Here is a 19,130-nt window from a genome sequence, read left to right on the forward strand (position 1 = left end):
ATGGATAGGTTTGATCTTCTTGCAGTCCATGGGGCTCTCAAGAGTCTCCTCCAGCACCACAATTCAAAAGCATCAGTTCTTTGGCGATCAGCCTTCTTTATGGTCCAGCTCTCACTTCCATACATCATGGGAAAACCATGGCTTTAACTATATGGACCTTTGTTGGCAAGGTGATGTCTCTGCTTTTTAGTCTAGTCTAGGCATCTCCAACTTCCAAGAGACTGCAATCTACTCCCACTAAAAAAATTGGCAGTGATCTACCCCTTGGATTGACCAACGTTGTTGAGCTTTTTTCTTAGGGAGGCAGAGTTGTTGAGCTTTTCTTTTTTGGGGAGATCGACCACGGACGTCCCGCGACTGACTGGTAGATCACGATTGACCTGTTTGACATGCCTGACCTAGTCCAATCCTCTGCAATGCAGAAATTGCAGGTATAGAATCCATGACAGGTGCCCATGCAACTGCTGCTTAGAACCTTCCAGTGAAGAGGAGTCCATCTCCCTTTGAGGAATTTCTTTCCACTGTCGAGCAGCTCTTCCCGTCAGAATGTTCTTCCTAATATTTAGTTAGAATGTCCTTTCTTGTAATTTCAGTCCATTGGTTCGGGTCCCTCTGGAGCAGCAGAAAACGAGCTCGCTCCATCTTCCATGTGACACCCTTCAGATATTTGAAGATAACTTCAGAGTTTTCCTGCTGATAACTCTCTCGTTCTGCTTGTGCCAAAGCCTGATTATTTCCCAGAGACTTGATTTGGGAAAGGAGTTAGGATTCATTATGCTTTTCGGTGACTGTATACTTCAGGAACAACATACTTTAAAAACATTTGTTGACATTTCCTTTGATTCTGTGTATCTTTCACAGAACAGTACTGTATGTGTTAAAGCGGGTGTATGTGCTTTTTCTCCCTCTCCAACCCTTTGTGGAGGAAGGTGGGCAATCTTTCCAGGGCGGCACTTTGAAGCTGTCTGATTAAATGGCTTTAGCCAGGAATTTTAGAGAAATGTTTGCTTTTTAAATAAGAGATTTGCCTTAATCAGATGCTATAAATTGCAAACAAGAAGGAATGATTTGTGGCTTATAATTAGGTACGAGTGAAAGATAATCTCAAAACAAAGTCAAAGTTCTGTTGATTTCCAGATGGTTGCGGGTATTTTTCTTTTAATGTGCTGCATACCACATGCAGGTAGAAATATCTTTTTCAACCATTTCTTTTACTTCACGGTTACTGTTTAAAAACTACCCACTCCCCTGTTCTGTGTTTTTGTGTGTTTGCCAGCAAGAGGTTTTTAATGTTATCTGATAGAGTTGGGGGGGATTATGGCTATGCCATCGAAGTGCTTTCAAGAGAGGAAGTGCTTGCAATGAATCTTGCATCACCTTTGGATAATTACAATCCCTGTAGAATGTTCCTGGAAATGAATGGTTAGTGTATGTTTTTCCTTTTCGTCTTTTCGCTCGTTATATTCTTTTTGTGAGGCCTGGGTTTTGTTTTATTTTTTAAAAAACACAAATATTGATTAACTTTGTCAGGAGGTTAAAAGCACTAATGTGGTTAATCTTGCACTTAAGATTGCTCTGCTATAAGCCTTAACGTAATTCAGGGAGCACAATTTGTTCCTTGATTTTTAGAAATTTAGTATCTCGTTACATACAGTTTTAAATGATTGAATTCTCCACACAGTTTTACAGTTGGGCTATTTCATTACGTATACAAGCCTTCACAAACCTGGTGCTCTGCAGAGTGTTTGAGGACCGGGATGTTCGCAGGGAAACCAAAATGCTTGTTTACAAAACTACTGCACTACCAACCTTACTGTATGCTTGTGAAACATGGACCCCTTATGAACAGCATCTCCAACTTCTTGAAAGAGTCCATCAACCATGTGTCCAAAAGTTTTTACACATCACCTGCGAAGACAGGCAAACTAATGCCAGTGTATTGGAAGAAGCCAAGATCTCCAGTGTTGAAGCAATGATTCTTCAACATCAACTTTGTTGGACTGCTCATGTTGTTTGGATGCCTAATTATTGTCTTTCAAAGCAACTACTCTATTCCGAACTTAAAAATGGAAAGCATAATGCTGGTGGTCAACAAAAGAGGTTTAAAGACTGTCTCAAGGCAAACCTAAAAAAATGTAGTATAAACACCAACAACTGGGGAACACTGGCCTGTGATCGCTCCAGTTGGAGAACAGCCTTTACCAAAGGTGTCATGGGCTTTGAAGACGCTATAACTGAGGACGAAAGGGAGAAACGTGCTAAGAGGAAGGCACATTTTGCAAACCCTCACCCTGATCAACTCCCACCCAGAAACCTATGTCCCCACTGTGGAAGGACGTGTGGATCCAGAATTGGCCTCCACAGTCACTCACAAACTCACTATTAAGACCGTGTTCATGGAAGATAATCTTACCCAGAAGAAAGCTCTGCAGATGTTCTGGTCATTCTCAACCAGCGCAACTGGAGTTGTAGTCCAAATATGGAGGCCACCATATTGGAGAAGGACAACCTGTAACCATTTGCTGGAGCTTCAGCATACCTTCTTAGGGTCAGTGCTGGCATAAGAAACACAACTAAGAGATTGAGAGCGGACCCCCAGTCATGGTTAAGATGGGCAGAAGGGGGCTGTGGAAGGAGTGTGTGATTCCATGGCCCATGACAAACCTTCTCTTAACCAAGCATTGATCTGTGCCAGCCTTTTATGTCTCAGTGGCCCCACTTATAGCCAAGACTTAAATTGTGCTGGTAACACAGATTATAGTGATAGGCTATTTCCGTAAGTCTTAGAAAGGGGTACCTAAGAATGTTCCCCAGAGAAAATGTTGCATTGCAGTGTTGCTCTGGAGCCCATGACCTGCTTTGTGTACCTGCTGCACCCAGTGGGTGTTGCTTGCACTGGCCTCCTTGTTGCTTGGCAGTGTTGCCCATCCACATGCATGCATGTATGGTATTGGAAGGAAAGATGGGACTGGTCCGTAGCTGCCATCATGAGCAGCAAAGTATGGTGCAGGGTCAGGGGAATAGGAAAGAGGTGAGTGGTTTAGCACTTGGGTGAGCGGGCTGTGATTTGCAGATCTCTCGTTGAGAAGCAAGAGAATATAGAACTCCATTATAAGAATGCTTGACAGAAAACACTTTTTCATTGGAAAATCCAATTCTTCCTTGCTGCCATTATGCTGTTAAATGAACAGGTGGAATAAGGGGTTCACATAGTATAACAGTGCTTTGCACTATTCAAGATTAAGATCTCTCCCTCCCTCTCTCTGACTCTTAGAAAAGCACAAATTGGAGAACCTAGAGCTAGGAATAAGGAATTACCAGAATATGCTTGTCTGCTCTTAGGGGGATTAGAAAGACTTTTGGTAGATGGCAAAGGTGCCTGGCTTTATTTTGATGCCTAAGAGATTTCTCATGCTGGGGATTGCATCTCCATTCATGCTCAAACGAGATGTGATGGCAGCAGAACTGTTATGTTTAAGTCTTGGCCTGACCTCATCAAGCATAAAGCAGGGTGGAGATGGGGGGGAATGTGTCTGGTTAGTAGAGAAAGGGGAATATGTGTGGGGAGCTGAACCCTTGCTATGCCACTCCTTTACCTTTCCATGCCCTCCCTTTAAAAAGAAAAGAAAAGCTGGCTCTAAAAAAATTCCTCCCACTTCCATCTTATACATATTTGCCACATAGCTAGGTTTAAACCCCAGGCCTGGGGCTAAATGCAGCCCTCCAGGCCTCTCAGTCTGGCCCCTGGAAACCTCCCCAGAGTCTAGACCATTTCCCCTCTCCAGGGCTTGCCCTTCACCAACCCACTTCTACACCCTCTGCAGCTGTTTTTGCCTGTTTGGAATGTGTCCTTCAACTGCAATAATGTATTTTCCTGGCCTGGATGAAGATATGCATGTTGTCAGGAGCGAACCAGCAATAAATCACCCAGAGTAAGTGAAGCTAACTCTTCATTAGAAGAAACAGGATTGGCTCAGGAGCACCATGCCCAATGAGCACAGCAATTCTTCTTCAGTAGATCTTGGCCCGGTGAGGCAGTTGTGGAGACTGAAGGTATCTGCCTTCCCACAGCTGCCTAGGTCTCCTCCTCTCCAGGGTTTTCCCCGAACAATCTGAGACTACATTGGCGTCTTTGCCTTTGCTCCGTCCACTTCATGTCTCTCCTGGTTCTGGGAGACCAGAGGGGAGGGGAGCTTGTTGCAGCAGGAGACCCCCTGTGCTTCTTCACCAGCCTGACCCATCTCTGCCCCTTAACTTCACTCCTTTCCTACTTCAGCTTCTGCCTCTTATTCCGGACATCTCTCTGCCACAGACACTTCCAGCCCTCTGAGCCCTGTTATCTCTTCAGCTTATGACATCTCCTCCCAGTCTTTCCCCTCTTCTCCCTCTGACCGCTCATTGTTGTCCCACTACCAATCCCTGGGCTCGGAGCCTTCTTTCCTTGGAGAGTCCCCAGGTTGGTGCCTCCAACCAATCCATGACATATGTAGCGTAACCTCTGCCTTTCCCAATGGCTGCAATGTAACATCCACAAGGGAGAGAATTGCATCCATTGCTCCACCATCACTGGCATGTAGACTGGGAGCTTCCCCACAAGGGAATGTGGTCCTTAGGTTGAACTATGTCCCCCAGTCTCATTTGAGCTTGTTTGAACAGATGGGCTTCCCACCCTGGGTAACAGAATGAAATTTCAAAAGAATTTTTTTCTCTTTCCCTTCATTCACATCCAAGGGGATCAGGGTGGCTAACACGATTCTCCCTTGCTCCACCCCCTTTTGCTCTATTGCAAAATGGAGCATCTTAATTTAACTTTCATATCATGGTTGCTCCTAGGGTGTCTGCATGGTCTAATTTTCACTTATAGAATGAAAGCAAATAAAAGCAGCTGTTTACCGCAGCCTGCCTGTTGTTGTTTCTTACCCTCCGTGTTTGTTCACTTTGGCAATTCAATTTATGCGCGCTTCAGCCCTGTCAGAATCTATTATATCGAATCTTCTTTTAAGTTGTTAAGCTAGAGGACAAACTTAGATGTTATCTTCTACAGCTCAATTGAAGACAGAACATGAGCTAAGCAGATTCAGCGGTGAGCAGACACAGTGACAAATTTCATCCCAATCACATTTTGTCAGGAGAATGTCAGCTTTGTCAGCTCTCACTGTTAAATAGTTCATTGGACGGGGTGCTAGTTAGATAGCTTTCAAGCTGGTTCAACCAATTTATTGCTTTGGGGGTGGGGGTGGTTTTTTTATTTAAACCGACTCATTTCAAAGCTCTAAGCAGTTTAAATGTAGACTGATCAACAGTTGTAGATTGATTAATTTGGTATGGGGCAAATTTTCAACAGTGGGACTGTGACTTAGGGATGTGCTCACCTCCATTTTGAAGCTCTTTTGGTTCCATTGTTTTATTGCAGTTGGAAATCACAGTGCAGCCTTTTGCATTTCATTAGTAAGTTATTGTTCACTACATTCAGCATTTCACCTGTGGTTTTGGTGAAACCAAATGTGAGTTAATTATCCCAATGTGAGTTAATTCTGCTAGACAACAGGTAGTTGGTTAATCAACTTTAAAAACAACAACAAAAAACTTGTTAGTTGATTTTCCTATTTTCTGGGCCTTTATTTTTGGCAATCGGTTATTTTATCAACTCACATCATTTCTTCTGTTGATACACCCCCTCCCCCAGTGTGGGCCCAGTGTGGGTGGATGTGCATGCATAAATTGTAAGGACACTGACTAGGATTTAGGTCTAATTGAGCTGTGGGGCTTCCAGTGCTTAGGACTGCACTCATTAGCCATGAATAATAACCAGAAGTATTTCAATTTAGTACAAGACAGTGGCACGTCCTGCAAGAACTCCGATGTGGGGGAAAGTGCAATAAAATATAGCATACAGCAACAGTAAATTTTGCAAGGCATCTCCTCTGGAATAAAGACCCTTCGCAAGAAGAAGCCTGTTGGACCAGAACAAAGGTCCAGCTGGACTAGCTTTCTCCTTATCAGAATGGACAGCAAGCTAGATGCGTTTGAGATGCCCACAAGCAGGACATGAAGGCAGGAATGCTCTCCCATGCTGATCTCCACCAACTGCTTAGGAACACAGGGCTTCTAAAATAGCCCTCATCATCGGGATTGAGGGGAAGAGAACCGTAATAGAGCGAGAGGTTCCCAAACTGTGGTCCGCAGATGACTGTCACTTAAGTGGTCCACAGCATGACTGTAAAAATAGAATTGAAAACCATACAGCACCTAGCACTGCTCATTAGAATTACTGCAACTGGAAGAAAAACCATTTAAGTTGTTCACCAACAACCTCAGCAGTTTACAAGTGGTTCAGAAGGGGAGTTGGGGGAACCACTGTAATAGAGTATCCTGGAAGAGGTGAGTTGTCTGGAACACAGTACAGGACCACTCCATGCTACACTTCAAACTTGTCACCTGTTTAGGGATGTTTTTAACGTTTGATGTTTTGTCGTATTTTTAATATTCTGTTGGGAACTGCCCAGAGTGGCTGGAGAAACCCAGACAGATGGACGGGGTAGAAATAATAAATTATTACTATATATTATTAATGTCATAGCTGTTAGACATTGGACTGACCTATCCTTCGTGGACTTATATATTCTCTTTTCAAAGCCACCTAGGCTAGTGCTCATTACCACATTTTGCGGCAGCAAATTCCATAAACTTGCTCCCCTTTTGTCTGTTCTGAATCTACCCAATTTTATTAGCCTCCTCTTTGCCCTTCCCCAGAATAATAATAATAATAATAATAATAATAATAATAATAATAATAAAAAATCTGAAAAATCAAAGAAACATATGTGGTTTGTGCCAACTGCGGCAAGACCCGTCTGTTGCAAAGTTGGAATAAAAGACCTGGGCCCTTCTTTTCAGGGGCTCTTTGAGCTTGAAGAGCAGTGTCTGCTTCCACCTCAGCCTAGAAAACAGCTGTTTTTTTCTCCCCCCCCCCCCAATGATGGCATATCTCTCGGTAACTGAGCCCTCGCTGGTTAAACGAGACAGCAGAAGGAGCCAATATTTGTAGCCATGGCAGCCAGCCATTTACGATTCCATATGGCTGGGATGGCAGAAGGCTGCTTTCTTGTAAGGAGGTCAGGGCATTTGCAGTATTAAAAAAAAAAAGCGCCAGCAAGAATACCCAGCACTGTGAAAACTTTTCTGTACATCATGTACAGTAAAAGGGAGAATTGCTCCCTATGGAGAATGTGATCGGCCAAAAGGCATAAACTATTTTCCTCCTCTTAAAAAGGAGAGAGAGGGAGGGAGGGGTAGGAAGAGGAGAAGCAGTATTGTGTGTAATGCCTTAGAGGGAAATACATTGGTAAAATTTATTGTTGGTGCTCCAGGTTTGCTGCCCAGGACTCCTGATGTAATAATAATAATAATAATAATAATAATAATAATAATAATAATAATAATAATTATTTATAGCCTGCCCTCCCCCGGCCAGAGCCAGGCTCAGAGCGGCTAGCACCAATAAAATTTCAGTAAAAACATAATAAGGAAAAGAAAAATGAAAAAGAAAAAGAAATTTAAAATACAGGTTAAAATGCAATTTAAAATGCAGCCTCATTTTAAAAGTCAAAACCATAAGGGGAGGGAAACATAAGGGTCAGACTGAGTCCAAACCAAAAGCCAGGCAGAACAGCTCTGTCTTGCAGGCCCTGTGGAAAGATGTCAAGTCCCGCAGGGCCCTAGTCTCTTGTGACAGAGCGTTCCACCAAGTTGGGGCCAGTACTGAAAAGGCCCTGGCCCTAGTTGAGACCAACCTTACCACCTTGTGACTTGGGACCTTCAAAATGTTGTCATTTGTGGACCTTAAGGTCCTCCGCGGGGCATACCAGGAGAGGCGGTCCCATAGGTTATGTGGCATTCTCCACCCTGCATGCTCTGAAATCTGCCACAGAGGTCTTGCTTTTGTTGCTGTGGCCTTGGGAGGCTGCAGTGAGCAGGGTTTTTCTGTTGTGATCCCCTCTTTGTGGAAGAGCCTTCAGAGGGAAGTCAGTTTGGCCAGGAGGGACAAAAGGAAAATGAGAAGAATCAAGAGGCTGGAGGCAGCGGAAGGCTGTGGGTCCATAAGGACGAATGGGGCTGTGCCCCACAGAGCTCAGACTGCCTTCTTACAACCAGCCACCAATCCTAGCTTCTCCATTATGAAACCTTTCATCATCTGGAGATTAGTACCGTTTTGGAGGGAGGAGAGAAGACAAGCAGGGGGCATGGCAGATTTATAAAACGATGCAAGGTTTTGCAGATAATGGATAGGGAGAACTAGATGCTAGAGATACTGGACTCCAGAGTCCTCCAAGTGAACACTGGAGTGTTCTGGAAAGACAAAAGGAGGACGTATTCACATAGAGCATAGGTAAACTGCATAGCTGTAAACTTATCCCTTTTCTTGCGAGGAATCCTATTCAGAATAAGGGAATTTTCCTTTAAAAAAGGGAAACATTGACAGCTATGGTAAACTGTGGAATTTGCTACCTTGAGATGTAGTGGTTGCCACCAAGCTGGACTGCTTGAAAAGAAGGTTGGATAAATTCATTGAGGATATGGCTGCTGATGACTGTTAGTCGGGAACAGAGGCGGCATGCCACTAAATACAGTTTCTGGGAAAGCAGAAAGCAACCTTAAACTGCATCAGACTGTTACTCCATCCAGCTCCCAGCTGTGGACTGAAGCAGACACCTTCTGCGTCTGAAGAAGCAAACATGAGCAGGAAAGGGCTATCTTCGTTTTGGGTTTCCCATCACCACCTGGTTGGTCACGAGGGAAAACAGGTTGCTGGACTTTTTACCTTCCAGTTCATTGAAAAGTCAGGAAATGATTGCAGGTTGTGCAAGCAGAGAAGGTGGTTGGCTCTCTTGTTAATTTTCTATTAAAATACTTTATTACTGGCTGTTGCTATGTGTGTTCTTGGATTTGTTTAAGCTTTTCTTAGGTTTCTCTTAATATCTTATCCTTTTTGCACTGTAGTTTATCTTTTTATTGACTTGCAAGCTATTGCAAAATTCCCCATGAGGTGGGGAACAACATCCTTGGGTGGAAATTTAAAAATGGATCTAACCAGTTATTTGTGAAGGTCAGTAATCTGCTCACACCACAGTTCCTTATAAATTTTGGTAGTTGGGTTGGAGGGGAAGGGAATGCCAATTATTGCACCATTTTACTTAAAAGGAAAGTGGAATATTCTCTGTACTGCAGCGAAGCCTAACTACTTTCAGGGTGCATATGAACCCTCCTCGTCTGTAAAACAAATGTCAACAGATTCTGGTTTCCCTGGGGATTTCTTCAACAGCTTGTTCCTAATTGGGAGGCGAGGATGTCTTCAGGGTATCGTTGGGAAGTGTGGTTTCTCCTATGATGCCAGCACATTCCGGTTGCAGTGGCTAATCAGTATAATCACCACCATTCTTGTCTCTTCTTTAAAAAAAGAAGACCTTTAATGTCTTCTGCACTGATGCTTAATGATGTGAAGATGCAACTAAGTGATTATCCATTAAAATCACCCCCTAGCTGTCTATGCTGCACTTACCTCTTTGTAGGCCGTAACTTTGCTCCCTAAGGTCCTGTGCGAACTGCAGTTAAGCAAACTGGCACCCCACTTACGATGCTTAACAAAGGGTGGGTGGGGAAGAGAAGCCCCTCCCCGGTGGGGAAAAGGTAAAGGACCCCTGGACGGTTAAGTCCAGTCAAAGGCGACTCTGGGGTTGCGGCACTCATCTCGCTTTTCGGGCTGAGGGAGCCGGCGTTTGTCCACAGACAGCTTTCTGGGTCATGTGGCCAGCATGACTAAACTGCTTCTGGTACAAGGGAACACCATAACGGAAAGCAAAGCGCACAGAAACACCGTTTACCTTCCCACTGCAATGGTACCTATTTATCTACTTGCACTGGCGTGCTTTGGAACTGCTAGGTTGGCAGGAGCTGGGACAGAACAATGGGAGCTCACCCCGTCATATGGATTTGAACCACCGACCTTCCGATCGGCAAGCCCAAGAGGCTCAGTGGTTTAGACTTACAGCGCCACCCGCTTCCCTGATAGGGTAGGGCTCCCCTTGAACTGGGGTCTAGAGCCCAGTTCAGACTGGAGCTGGCTTAAGGGGTATCATGAATAGCCTTAATGGGGAACTGTTTAACAGTGGGGAGGGATTTGTTACAAGACCATGGAGAAGGATTTGTTAACTGAGTTTTGACCGGGGGGCAGGCAGACTTACGTTAGTCACCTCAGCTTTGTATTAAGGGGGCAAGTTTTAACAGTACAGTGGTACCTCGGGTTAAGAACTTAATTCGTTCTGGAGGTCCGTTCTTAACCTGAAACTGTTCTTAACCTGAGGTACCACTTTAGCTAATGGGGCCTCCTGCTGCCGCTGCACCGCCGGAGCACGATTTCTGTTCTCATCCTGAAGCAAAGTTCTTAACCTGAAGCACTGTTTCTGGGTTAGCAGAGTCTGTAACCTGAAGTGTATGTAACCCGAGGTACCACTGTATTAGATTTATAAACCACCCTTCATCATAAGATCTCAGGGCGGTTCACGGGAAACTCACAGTGGATCATCCTTCTGGGTTTGTTGGGGGTATCGTTTTCCAGTGGTTCTGCCCCTGTCCGACTGATGGGTTCACGTTTTCAAATGTCGCTAGGAATCAGCTAGGCCATGTTCTTACTACTGCTTCTTATAACAACAAGTCTCCCATAGCTTAGTGGGAAGGTGCCCTGCACAGTCCATCTAACCAACATTTCCATTCTTTCGCTTTCCATGACCTGGGTTAACCCTCGCACATTTCCAAAAACTTTCCAAACATTTTGAAAATCCTGTGCATATTTACTTGGAAACCATTTAAATTATGCAAGCTAAGCAGACCACATTTATTCAGATAACAGAATTTGGAGTTTTAAAAGCAAAACACCCACAGCCCAAGGGAGGGAAATGCATTGCAGGGTTTGCCATTGTTTGTTTGAGCGGCCGTAACATTTTGGATGCTGTTCATCGGTGTACACTAAGACACCGTGAATCTGAAGAACAGAGAGAAATGGATAAAACAGATTCCTCTGACTTTTTTAATGATTATTTTTAATGCATTTTGTTCCCTTCCTTGTAGTCTTAGGGTAGCTTACTGTAATTATATACATAGAAAATACCGCTGTAATAACCTTCTGCACAATCAGCCCTTCACATATTTGCAGCCTGAAGACAAATGCTTAGCAAAAAGTAAAATAAATTCAATTTTAAATGAGATAAAGTGTTTTTGTAACACATTTTAAAGCAGCCAAAGGAGCAGGAGATATGCTTCAAAGTGTGCCTTTGCAACTACTTATTGGGCCAGTTCAGAAGATAGGTAGTAAATTGAACTTCCTCTGGGTCCTCGGTATTACGCCAGAAATGGAATGCCATGCAAGACAGGCTGGCTGTTGCTTCTGTATAATGCCACTCCTTGTTTCCATAGCAAGCTGCCCTCGGAGTATTACTCTCCAGGGCTTCAGGAATCTTAATGTTGCTCTCAGGTGAACTTTCTTGCAACTCTGCCAGGTCTTTCTTGTTTATTTATTTGACTTACTACAACAAAGTCTCAAGCAGCTTAGGAAAAGATGAAGAGCCCAAAATGGGTCACCGAAAACCCAAATATATAGAGAATCATGCGGGATAAGCCTGATCCTGTAAGGTTTTTATTGTTGGTGCAGAGTGACCTGATGTGAATTTATTATTAGGCGGTGGTTTGTTAACTGAGCTGTTACTGGCTTATCTTTCTCCTAATTCTCGTCAGACGCTTTTCCGTGGGATCTTTGCTTTTCATTTTGTAGCAGGAAGGGTGCCAGTTCAACTGGTTGTTTAACATTTTCTAGATAGACTTGCTCAACCTTTTCCTTTCTGTTTCACACACAGGGTCTAACATTTTGAATTCTTCTTCCGTTCAGGTTAAGACCCATGATTTCGACGCAGCTAGCAAAAAAGCCTGCAACAGAAGAGGTACAGTGTTTTGTTTGAACCTTCTAAAAATCCCAGTACCTGGAGAGTCATCTGAGTCTTTACATTTGCTCTGTAAGCCCTTTTCTTCCATCCAGCTGTTCTCTGCTTCTTTCGCACTGTGAGGCAGAATGGGATACTGGGTGACCTCTGGTTCCTTCTAGCTATATGATTATGAACTGAGTAGGACCTCAGCCAAAAAATCGTCCCAGAATAAAACAAGGTGCCTCTTCTATCCCCCCCCCACTGTAACTACTGGCTGAACTAAAATACCAAACCAGTGCATACTGGTAGTTTGCAAAACGTGTGCAATACGCTTTTACTCAACCCCTAGGCATAAATCTCTGAACTCTTGCACCTTTCTAAACTTTTGCTAGCTAGATTTGACGGCTTGACATGTTTTTGCTGTTTCTGAAGTGGGGCAAGAAAGCACACACATCCTTCGTGTGAATTTAAAAGCCAAACTTCGTTTCAGTTCAGAAACCAATTCAGGAAGTTCTGCTAAAAGAGGACTTTGACGGCTTCACATTTAAAATGATTAAGAACACGTGATTCCATCCTACACCCCCTGCAAAAACAGCTTGCGCTCATGTCAAGGGAAATAATTTTAATTTTTTTCTGCTTTGTATGCACCCTCATTAGAAAAACCTGCACATTTTTAGAACGGAGACATTCAGGAAATGGACATGATAATTAGAAGAAGGTCACGTTTTAATTAGGGTTGTGCAATTTTTTTAAATAATGGTTCAATTGTAGCTCTTTTAAATTCAGCCATTCCTCTGTGAAAACATTCAAGGCAGATGGAAACTCCTGGCATAACAATTAATATAAATGGGGATGGCGCTTCTTCTACCACTATCACTGCCTTGTCTGTTTCTTTTGATACCGGAATTCCCTGCAGCGGAGTACAGGAGATCTGGGGTTGCATAATTGTCTTGCAAAGCAAGAGCAGAGGTAACATGAAAGGGAAAAGCTCTTATCCTCTTGACCTATTGCTGTTAGGATTATTTGGGGCTGTCCTTGAGGATCTCTGCCTTTCAGCTGGCAGGATGGGATAACTGGGAACCAGCTACATCAGGCTTCCTCAACATCAGCCCTCCAGATGTTTTTGGCCTACAACTCCCATGATCCCTAGCTAGCAGGACCAGTGGTCCAGGATGATGGGAATTGTAGTCTCAAAACATCTGGAGGGCTGAGGTTGAGGAAGCCTGAACTACAGCCATATCCTAGCCAACTCCTGCACTAGTTCTTTATTGTCTGAATAGTTCTGGTTTCAACTGGGACCTCGTTAATCAAGAGAACTTAGCTGCTTCTGCTTTGCTTCACTGTGTATTTATTATTATCAGAATACTAACAGCCTTGTACCCAGCTTTCAGCTCAGAAATTCTAAGAAACAAAACAAAAAAATCAGTGCAGTTTTGAAAGGTTCTGCCATCTTGATTCGAACGCTGCCTTATTGTATCCAAACATAAACAAAAACTGACTCCTTGATCTCAGGAACCGCCATGCAAAGTGAGGTTGCCGTACCTTAATAGGTGTCCAAATGCAGAGTGAACAGGCAAACAGATTTCCAAAATATATAGTAGATGTGTCTCTTGTCTTTTTGAGGGGCTCCACAGGGCAGCTAAGTTACATTAAAGACCAATGGTTGTGCCTAGTGCTCATGCAAGGAGATAAATAACTATACAACTTTTAGAAGACATCTGAAGGCAGCCCTGTATAGGGAAAGTTTTAATGTTTGATGTTTTCTTATGTTGGAAGGCACCCAGAGTAGCTGGGGCAACCAGTCAGATGGGAGCACAGCACATCCCCTGGCAGAACAGTTGCACAAAAGCTTGCACTGCTAGAAGTCTTGTGAAGCTTGCTTTTATTTTCCTGTTTTCTGTACGTTGTACCTCTCTGCCTCTTTGTAAATATCCCCTTGGTGTCAAATGAGAGTTGATGGTCTGGTTGCCAGTTCACTGAGTATCAGCGATGCCTCTACAGCAGATCAAACTGCCTAATTAGGAGTTCAGCCCATTGGTCCAACCTGCCTCTGTTTGCTCAGCTCCATTTGGCAAAAGCTTCAAAAAGTCTCAGGCATGAGTCTTCTCATAATCCTCATAGGTCACATGCCAGAGGTTGAACCCATCCCCATCCATCATCTGGCTTGGACTGCTCATGCTGCCAAACTTCTGGTCCAACAAACATTTTGAAGTTTTGCTTTATTATGACTTTTTGTATTGGATCAGATCATGTGCTCTTTGTTGTATATTTTGTTGCTGTAAACCTCCTTGTGTATAGTAATGCAGAAAGGCAGTACAGTCGTACCTTGGAAGTCGAATGGAATCCGTTCCAGAAGTCCGTTCGACTTCCAAAATGTTCGAAAACCAAATTGCGGCTTCTGATTGGCTGCAGGAAGCTCATGCAGCCAATCAGAAGCCCTGTCGGATGTTCAGGTTCCAAAAGAACATTTGCAAACCGGAACAATCACTTCCAGGTTTTGCGGCATTCAGGAGCCAAAACGTCCGAGTTCCAGGGCGTTCAGGATTCAAGGTACGACTGTATACAAATTAAAAAGGAAATAAAATGAATTGCAGGGGGCTGGACTATATGACTCTAGGGTGTACCTTCCAACTTATGATTCTGTAATTCTCTGATTCATTCTGCACTTAGAGCAGGTGTTGCACCAATCAGTTGTGGCCCTCCTCCTAATTAAACAGTTGGATGCAAAATTGCACAATGAATTGTTAACTCTTTCCCTACTTGCAGCTGAATGGTACCTAATTCACTGGGCGTTGTGCACATCACTTTGTTTCATTTTGTGCCTACACAATCGTTGCATCTCAGAAGGTCTGGATAAAGGCAAACCGATTGAGAGAAAACACAATTTCCCCCGAATAGTTTCCCCAAATATTGTCGCTTTTAAGAGCTTGTACCTTGTTACGTGCTAATATCCACCTGCAACATCTTCCTCATTCAGTCTTTGGCCATGCTTTGAAATATCCAAACAACTCTGAATTTGCACAGGAGAGCGGGAGCTTCCCCCAGAATAGCTCTAAGCTTCTTAACGAGGAGCTTTGATAGGGGGACAATAAGGAATCTGCCAAGCGATTTTCTCTTCCTTTCAGTTGGGGATTTTAAAGGGGAAAGGTGAGAGGCGATGGGTCTAGGTTTTTCTTATTATTATTATTGCTTTTCTTATCCTTTGCAGGCAATTTTTCCAAGCACTCAGACAGAGGCCCAAGCAGCTGAAAAGCCAGCAAATGTATTGGTAGAATCTGGGCCCGTCTCATACAACCATGAGGAAGAAGTGGAAGAAGAAGAAGTTGAGGAGGAAGAGGAGCACTGCATGAGTGCCCTACAGCTGATGGGGGGAAATGGTAGGTCTTAACTTCATCCGTTGCAATCACCCATCCACTTAAAGAAAGGCCAAAACCCCTCCTTACCCCAGTAATGGCAGCTCTATACTAATGTTCCTGATACCTTTCTCTCCAGCTCCTGCACTTCTTCATCAGTGCAGGTAACAGAAGGACCCCATGGGGCTACCATGGATTTAGGCTGCCAACCTTCTTCTGTTGTTGTGATGTACACCATGACAGTACTTCCAGGCTTGAGTAACGCTCATAAACATTTCTTAGCAAGACAGTCTTTCAGCGGTGGGAGCCATCGAGTCGATTGAATTCAGCGTCTACAGACAGAGCTGAGAATACACTCCGAACTTGGGGGTACAGCATTATTGCTGCTCGGAAGCTTCTTGTTACAGTGTAAATATGTATAGCCAAAGACTTGACACAGAACCCACTAATTGTGGTGCCTGACAGTGTCAAGGGGAGAAGGCTGGTGCTGGAGTGTTGATTATTTACTGCGCCATCGTCTCAACACCCTTAATTTCGCACTGGTGCCGTTTTCAGCCTTTGTGCATGGTCTATAGAATAATCACAACAGAGTGGTTTAATCTGAGTGGAAAGAGGTCATTCAGACTGCAGGAAACTCTTTCTCCTCTAGGAAATATGATTAGAATTGCACTCCCAGAGAAATGCAGCCAGAGATGTGTGCCTGGGCTGAATGAAGCTGAAAGAATTGTAATGATAATAATTTTGTATATTAAATAGTATCAGTACTGGTAACTGTACAAAATTAGTTAGAGCTCGCTGAATCATTTCCCCTCTACTACTATAACTGTTTTAAAAACCAATCTAAACATATTTTTGTCTCCCTATTATGCAAACACTGATAAATTTGCATTGCATCACCAAGTGTTCAGTTGCACCGTGATCCAGGCCAGCCGACTATCTCATCTTTGACTCTTGGAGCCATGCAATCCCTGTCCTTTGGAAATTTGTCAGTGCATTTTAAGGCCCTCCTTGTTTGCTCAAGCCAGTTCGTCAGTCAGCCTAGGGATGTTGAAAGCCAGATATTGAAAGCAGAGAAATGTACCGATAAGAAAATCAAGATTAAAGTATACCCCTAGAGATGAACATCTCCATCAAGAGGGGGAGATCCACTAAAGCATTTAGCAAGGATCTATAGCCATATGCTCAGCACATCCGTAAAATTGCAACCAATTAAAACCCTGTTTGTAAAAGAAAGAAAGAAAAGAAAATGCAGCAGCAGCTACAAATAGAGCTACACTCTTTGGCAATCATTTCTACATACATTTGAAGAGACAGTGTGGTATAGTGGTTAGCGTGTTGGACTTAGACTGGGGAGATCCAAGTTCAAAAGCTTGTCTCTTAGCCTAACCTTCCCAGTGAAGATAGGGAAGAAGGAAGGAAGGAAGGAAGGCCCGTATGTGCCACCCTGAGCTCTTTGAGGGAAGAGCATGATATATGTGCAATAGCATTTGGAGGATGTTTAATCTGATGCAAGTTGCAAGCCTAAATGTAAAGAGGTTCAAACAAATCAGGTCTAAGCCAGCGGAGGACTAGAGTTGGAGCCACTTTAATTTGCTTTTTAACTGGAAAAAGCAGTTTTTGAAAACTTTAATCTCTCCCTAAGTCTCCCTAAGCTTTTAGAATGGGGGGCAGATTATAATTTAAATGATTTACTGCAGAAGCAGATTCAGCCAGCATGCACACATCTGTGTTACCATTGACCATTAAGTGTTGCTGAGAAAAGGGTTCCCTGTGTTATCAGGGGGAAAGTGTACATGAGTGAATATAACAGAATGAGGCAGAGGCAAGACAGGACAGGACAGGAGAGAACTGTGAAGGTACCTGAATTGGATGGAAAGAAAGGACACTCTCTCTCTCTCTCTCTCTCTCTCTCTCTCTTGGTGTGGTGTGAGCAGAAGGTCTCAGATTTTAACTAAGCTAAGCCTTGTATTCAAGCTCTGGCCTAGCAGCCAGAGGTGACAGAGAACAGTACGCAGGTAGGTGCATGCAGTTCCATATGGCTGTAGGGGCAGAGGAGGAAGCCCCTTTTTCTGCAGAAATGCAGCCGGCTGAGGGAGGCAGGGCAGAGCTCTCTGCCAGCTCCTGGCAGGCTAGTAACATTTTTGGGAGACTTGCATTTTTGGGGGGCATGTTCATAAGGCTCTTATAAGGAACAGATCTCCTGGGGTAGGTTAGTTTAAAACCCAGCGAGCTTTTTATTAACTCTCCAGCGAAACCTGCAATTTGCTTACCTCAGTGCACCTAGAAATTACTTGACAGTTTGGATGCTACAGAAATTGGCTCACTTGCTCATTTCTGTGACCTACATTTAAACACTCTGTCTTTTAAAAAGTGTTTCATTGGACTGCTTTTGTGTGTGTGATTTCTTCCTGTGCTTTCCCTTTCCCTCCCCGTTGTATATTTTCCTGGGAGGGACTATTCCTGTTGTCTTGTCTTCTGGGAGTGGGCGGGGTAGAGGCTAATGTATTAAGGGATCCTCGATGATCCTGTTTCTTCTGATAATTTTTCTCTGCTTTGGTATTTCCAGATTATGGCTGTGAGATGGACGATGATGAAGGATACTAATTGCCTCCTAATGGGATCGGTGAAGGAGGTTAACCTGGCGATGTCAACAAACCCTCCTGACTTCCATTGCTTGCTGGTCAGTTTCCATTGACCTGTAGCCTGGCACCGGGGTTTGGCTTTCGAATACTTGAAATGTTTCTGGATCATGTTATGAGAAAGGGATTCAGCGAAGCATCAGTTTCAGGGAACAAAGGAGAAGAGTCAAAATGGCTGGCACAACTCGGCGGCGCGGTGTTGGACCTGCCTTGCGGCTGCCCTTGGTTCAGCCACATCTCCGTAAAAACACATATATGACAAGGAGCAAATCATAATAGTGTGCAAAACCTCCAAGTGGAAAAGCTGTGGACATGCGCTGTTTACATTAGGGGTGATAAAAGCACATCTCCCCGACCCTGACCTTGGCGTAGCATCCATGTTTCCATGCTGAAATAAATAACATCAAAGCTGATACGCAAGCTGCCCAGGCAACTCCTCTTGGAAAGCAATCCAAAACACCTGGTCCCCCCCCAAATACATGCAGTGTTACCCTAAGGTTAGAGCACCATTGGGCAGGTATCTCATAGAGGACAGCATTGGTACCTTAAGAAGTTTGAAGAAGCAACAGGAGGGTTTGTCAAAGTTGTACCCTGGTGTAGACCTCAGACGTGCGGGAAACAGTTTGGACATCTCAGTAAGGGGAGTCTGTTCCTGCTCCAAGGAAATTAAACCAGGCCTTCACTCCCCGCTGCTGTAAGATAGGGTTAGGGCGAGCGAGGGATTGGCAGGGGAGAAGAGTTCAAGGGGTAGACTTGACACCCCTGCTGCTGGCTGTAGGGCATTTCACAAGCTCCTATGCCTCTGTGATGCACTTAAAATTTAAGAGTATGGTGCTACTCACCACAATTGGGGGCGGGGGGGGGTTGTGTTCACTTTTTGTCCTCCTGGCAGTCTTGGCACAACAGACAGATTTGTCTCCAGTAAGTTTTACTTTGCTTTGTTTTAAGGTAAATAAGCTACTCCCCCCTCCCCCCTGTCCCTAATGTAATTTAATTTAATGTTATTTAATGAGGTCGATACAGGCTCAGCCATGCAAGAACCTTGACCAAGCTCTGCTCTCTCGGCTCTGTCCAGTAACCTGTCAGAACTTTAAACCTTGTGTACCTAAGGTTAAACCAAACCAATAGTTTCCCACCTCCTCATTTCAGGCCTTGCAGGATTGCGG

At 44.0% G+C, this 19,130-nt stretch overlaps 1 protein-coding gene across 1 annotated transcript in view; it reads left to right on the forward strand.

Annotated features, from left to right (window-relative positions):
• Positions 1 to 18,377, forward strand: part of BRF1 (BRF1 general transcription factor IIIB subunit) — a gene marked incomplete at its 5' end in the record, with an annotated part of 190,627 nt that extends 172,250 nt beyond the window's left edge. The window contains 3 exons of the mRNA XM_081861258.1: positions 11,939 to 11,990; positions 15,181 to 15,349; positions 17,892 to 18,377. Coding sequence (XP_081717384.1) covers positions 11,939 to 11,990; positions 15,181 to 15,349; positions 17,892 to 17,929 — 259 coding nt within the window. The 3' untranslated portion in view covers positions 17,930 to 18,377. The remainder of the gene's footprint in view (positions 1 to 11,938; positions 11,991 to 15,180; positions 15,350 to 17,891) is intronic.
• Positions 18,378 to 19,130: the final 753 nt, after the last annotated feature.

Source organism: Podarcis erhardii (genome assembly GCF_964252035.2).
Source record: "Podarcis erhardii genome assembly, chromosome: 1".
In the NCBI taxonomy this organism is placed as follows: Eukaryota; Metazoa; Chordata; class Lepidosauria; order Squamata; family Lacertidae; genus Podarcis; species Podarcis erhardii.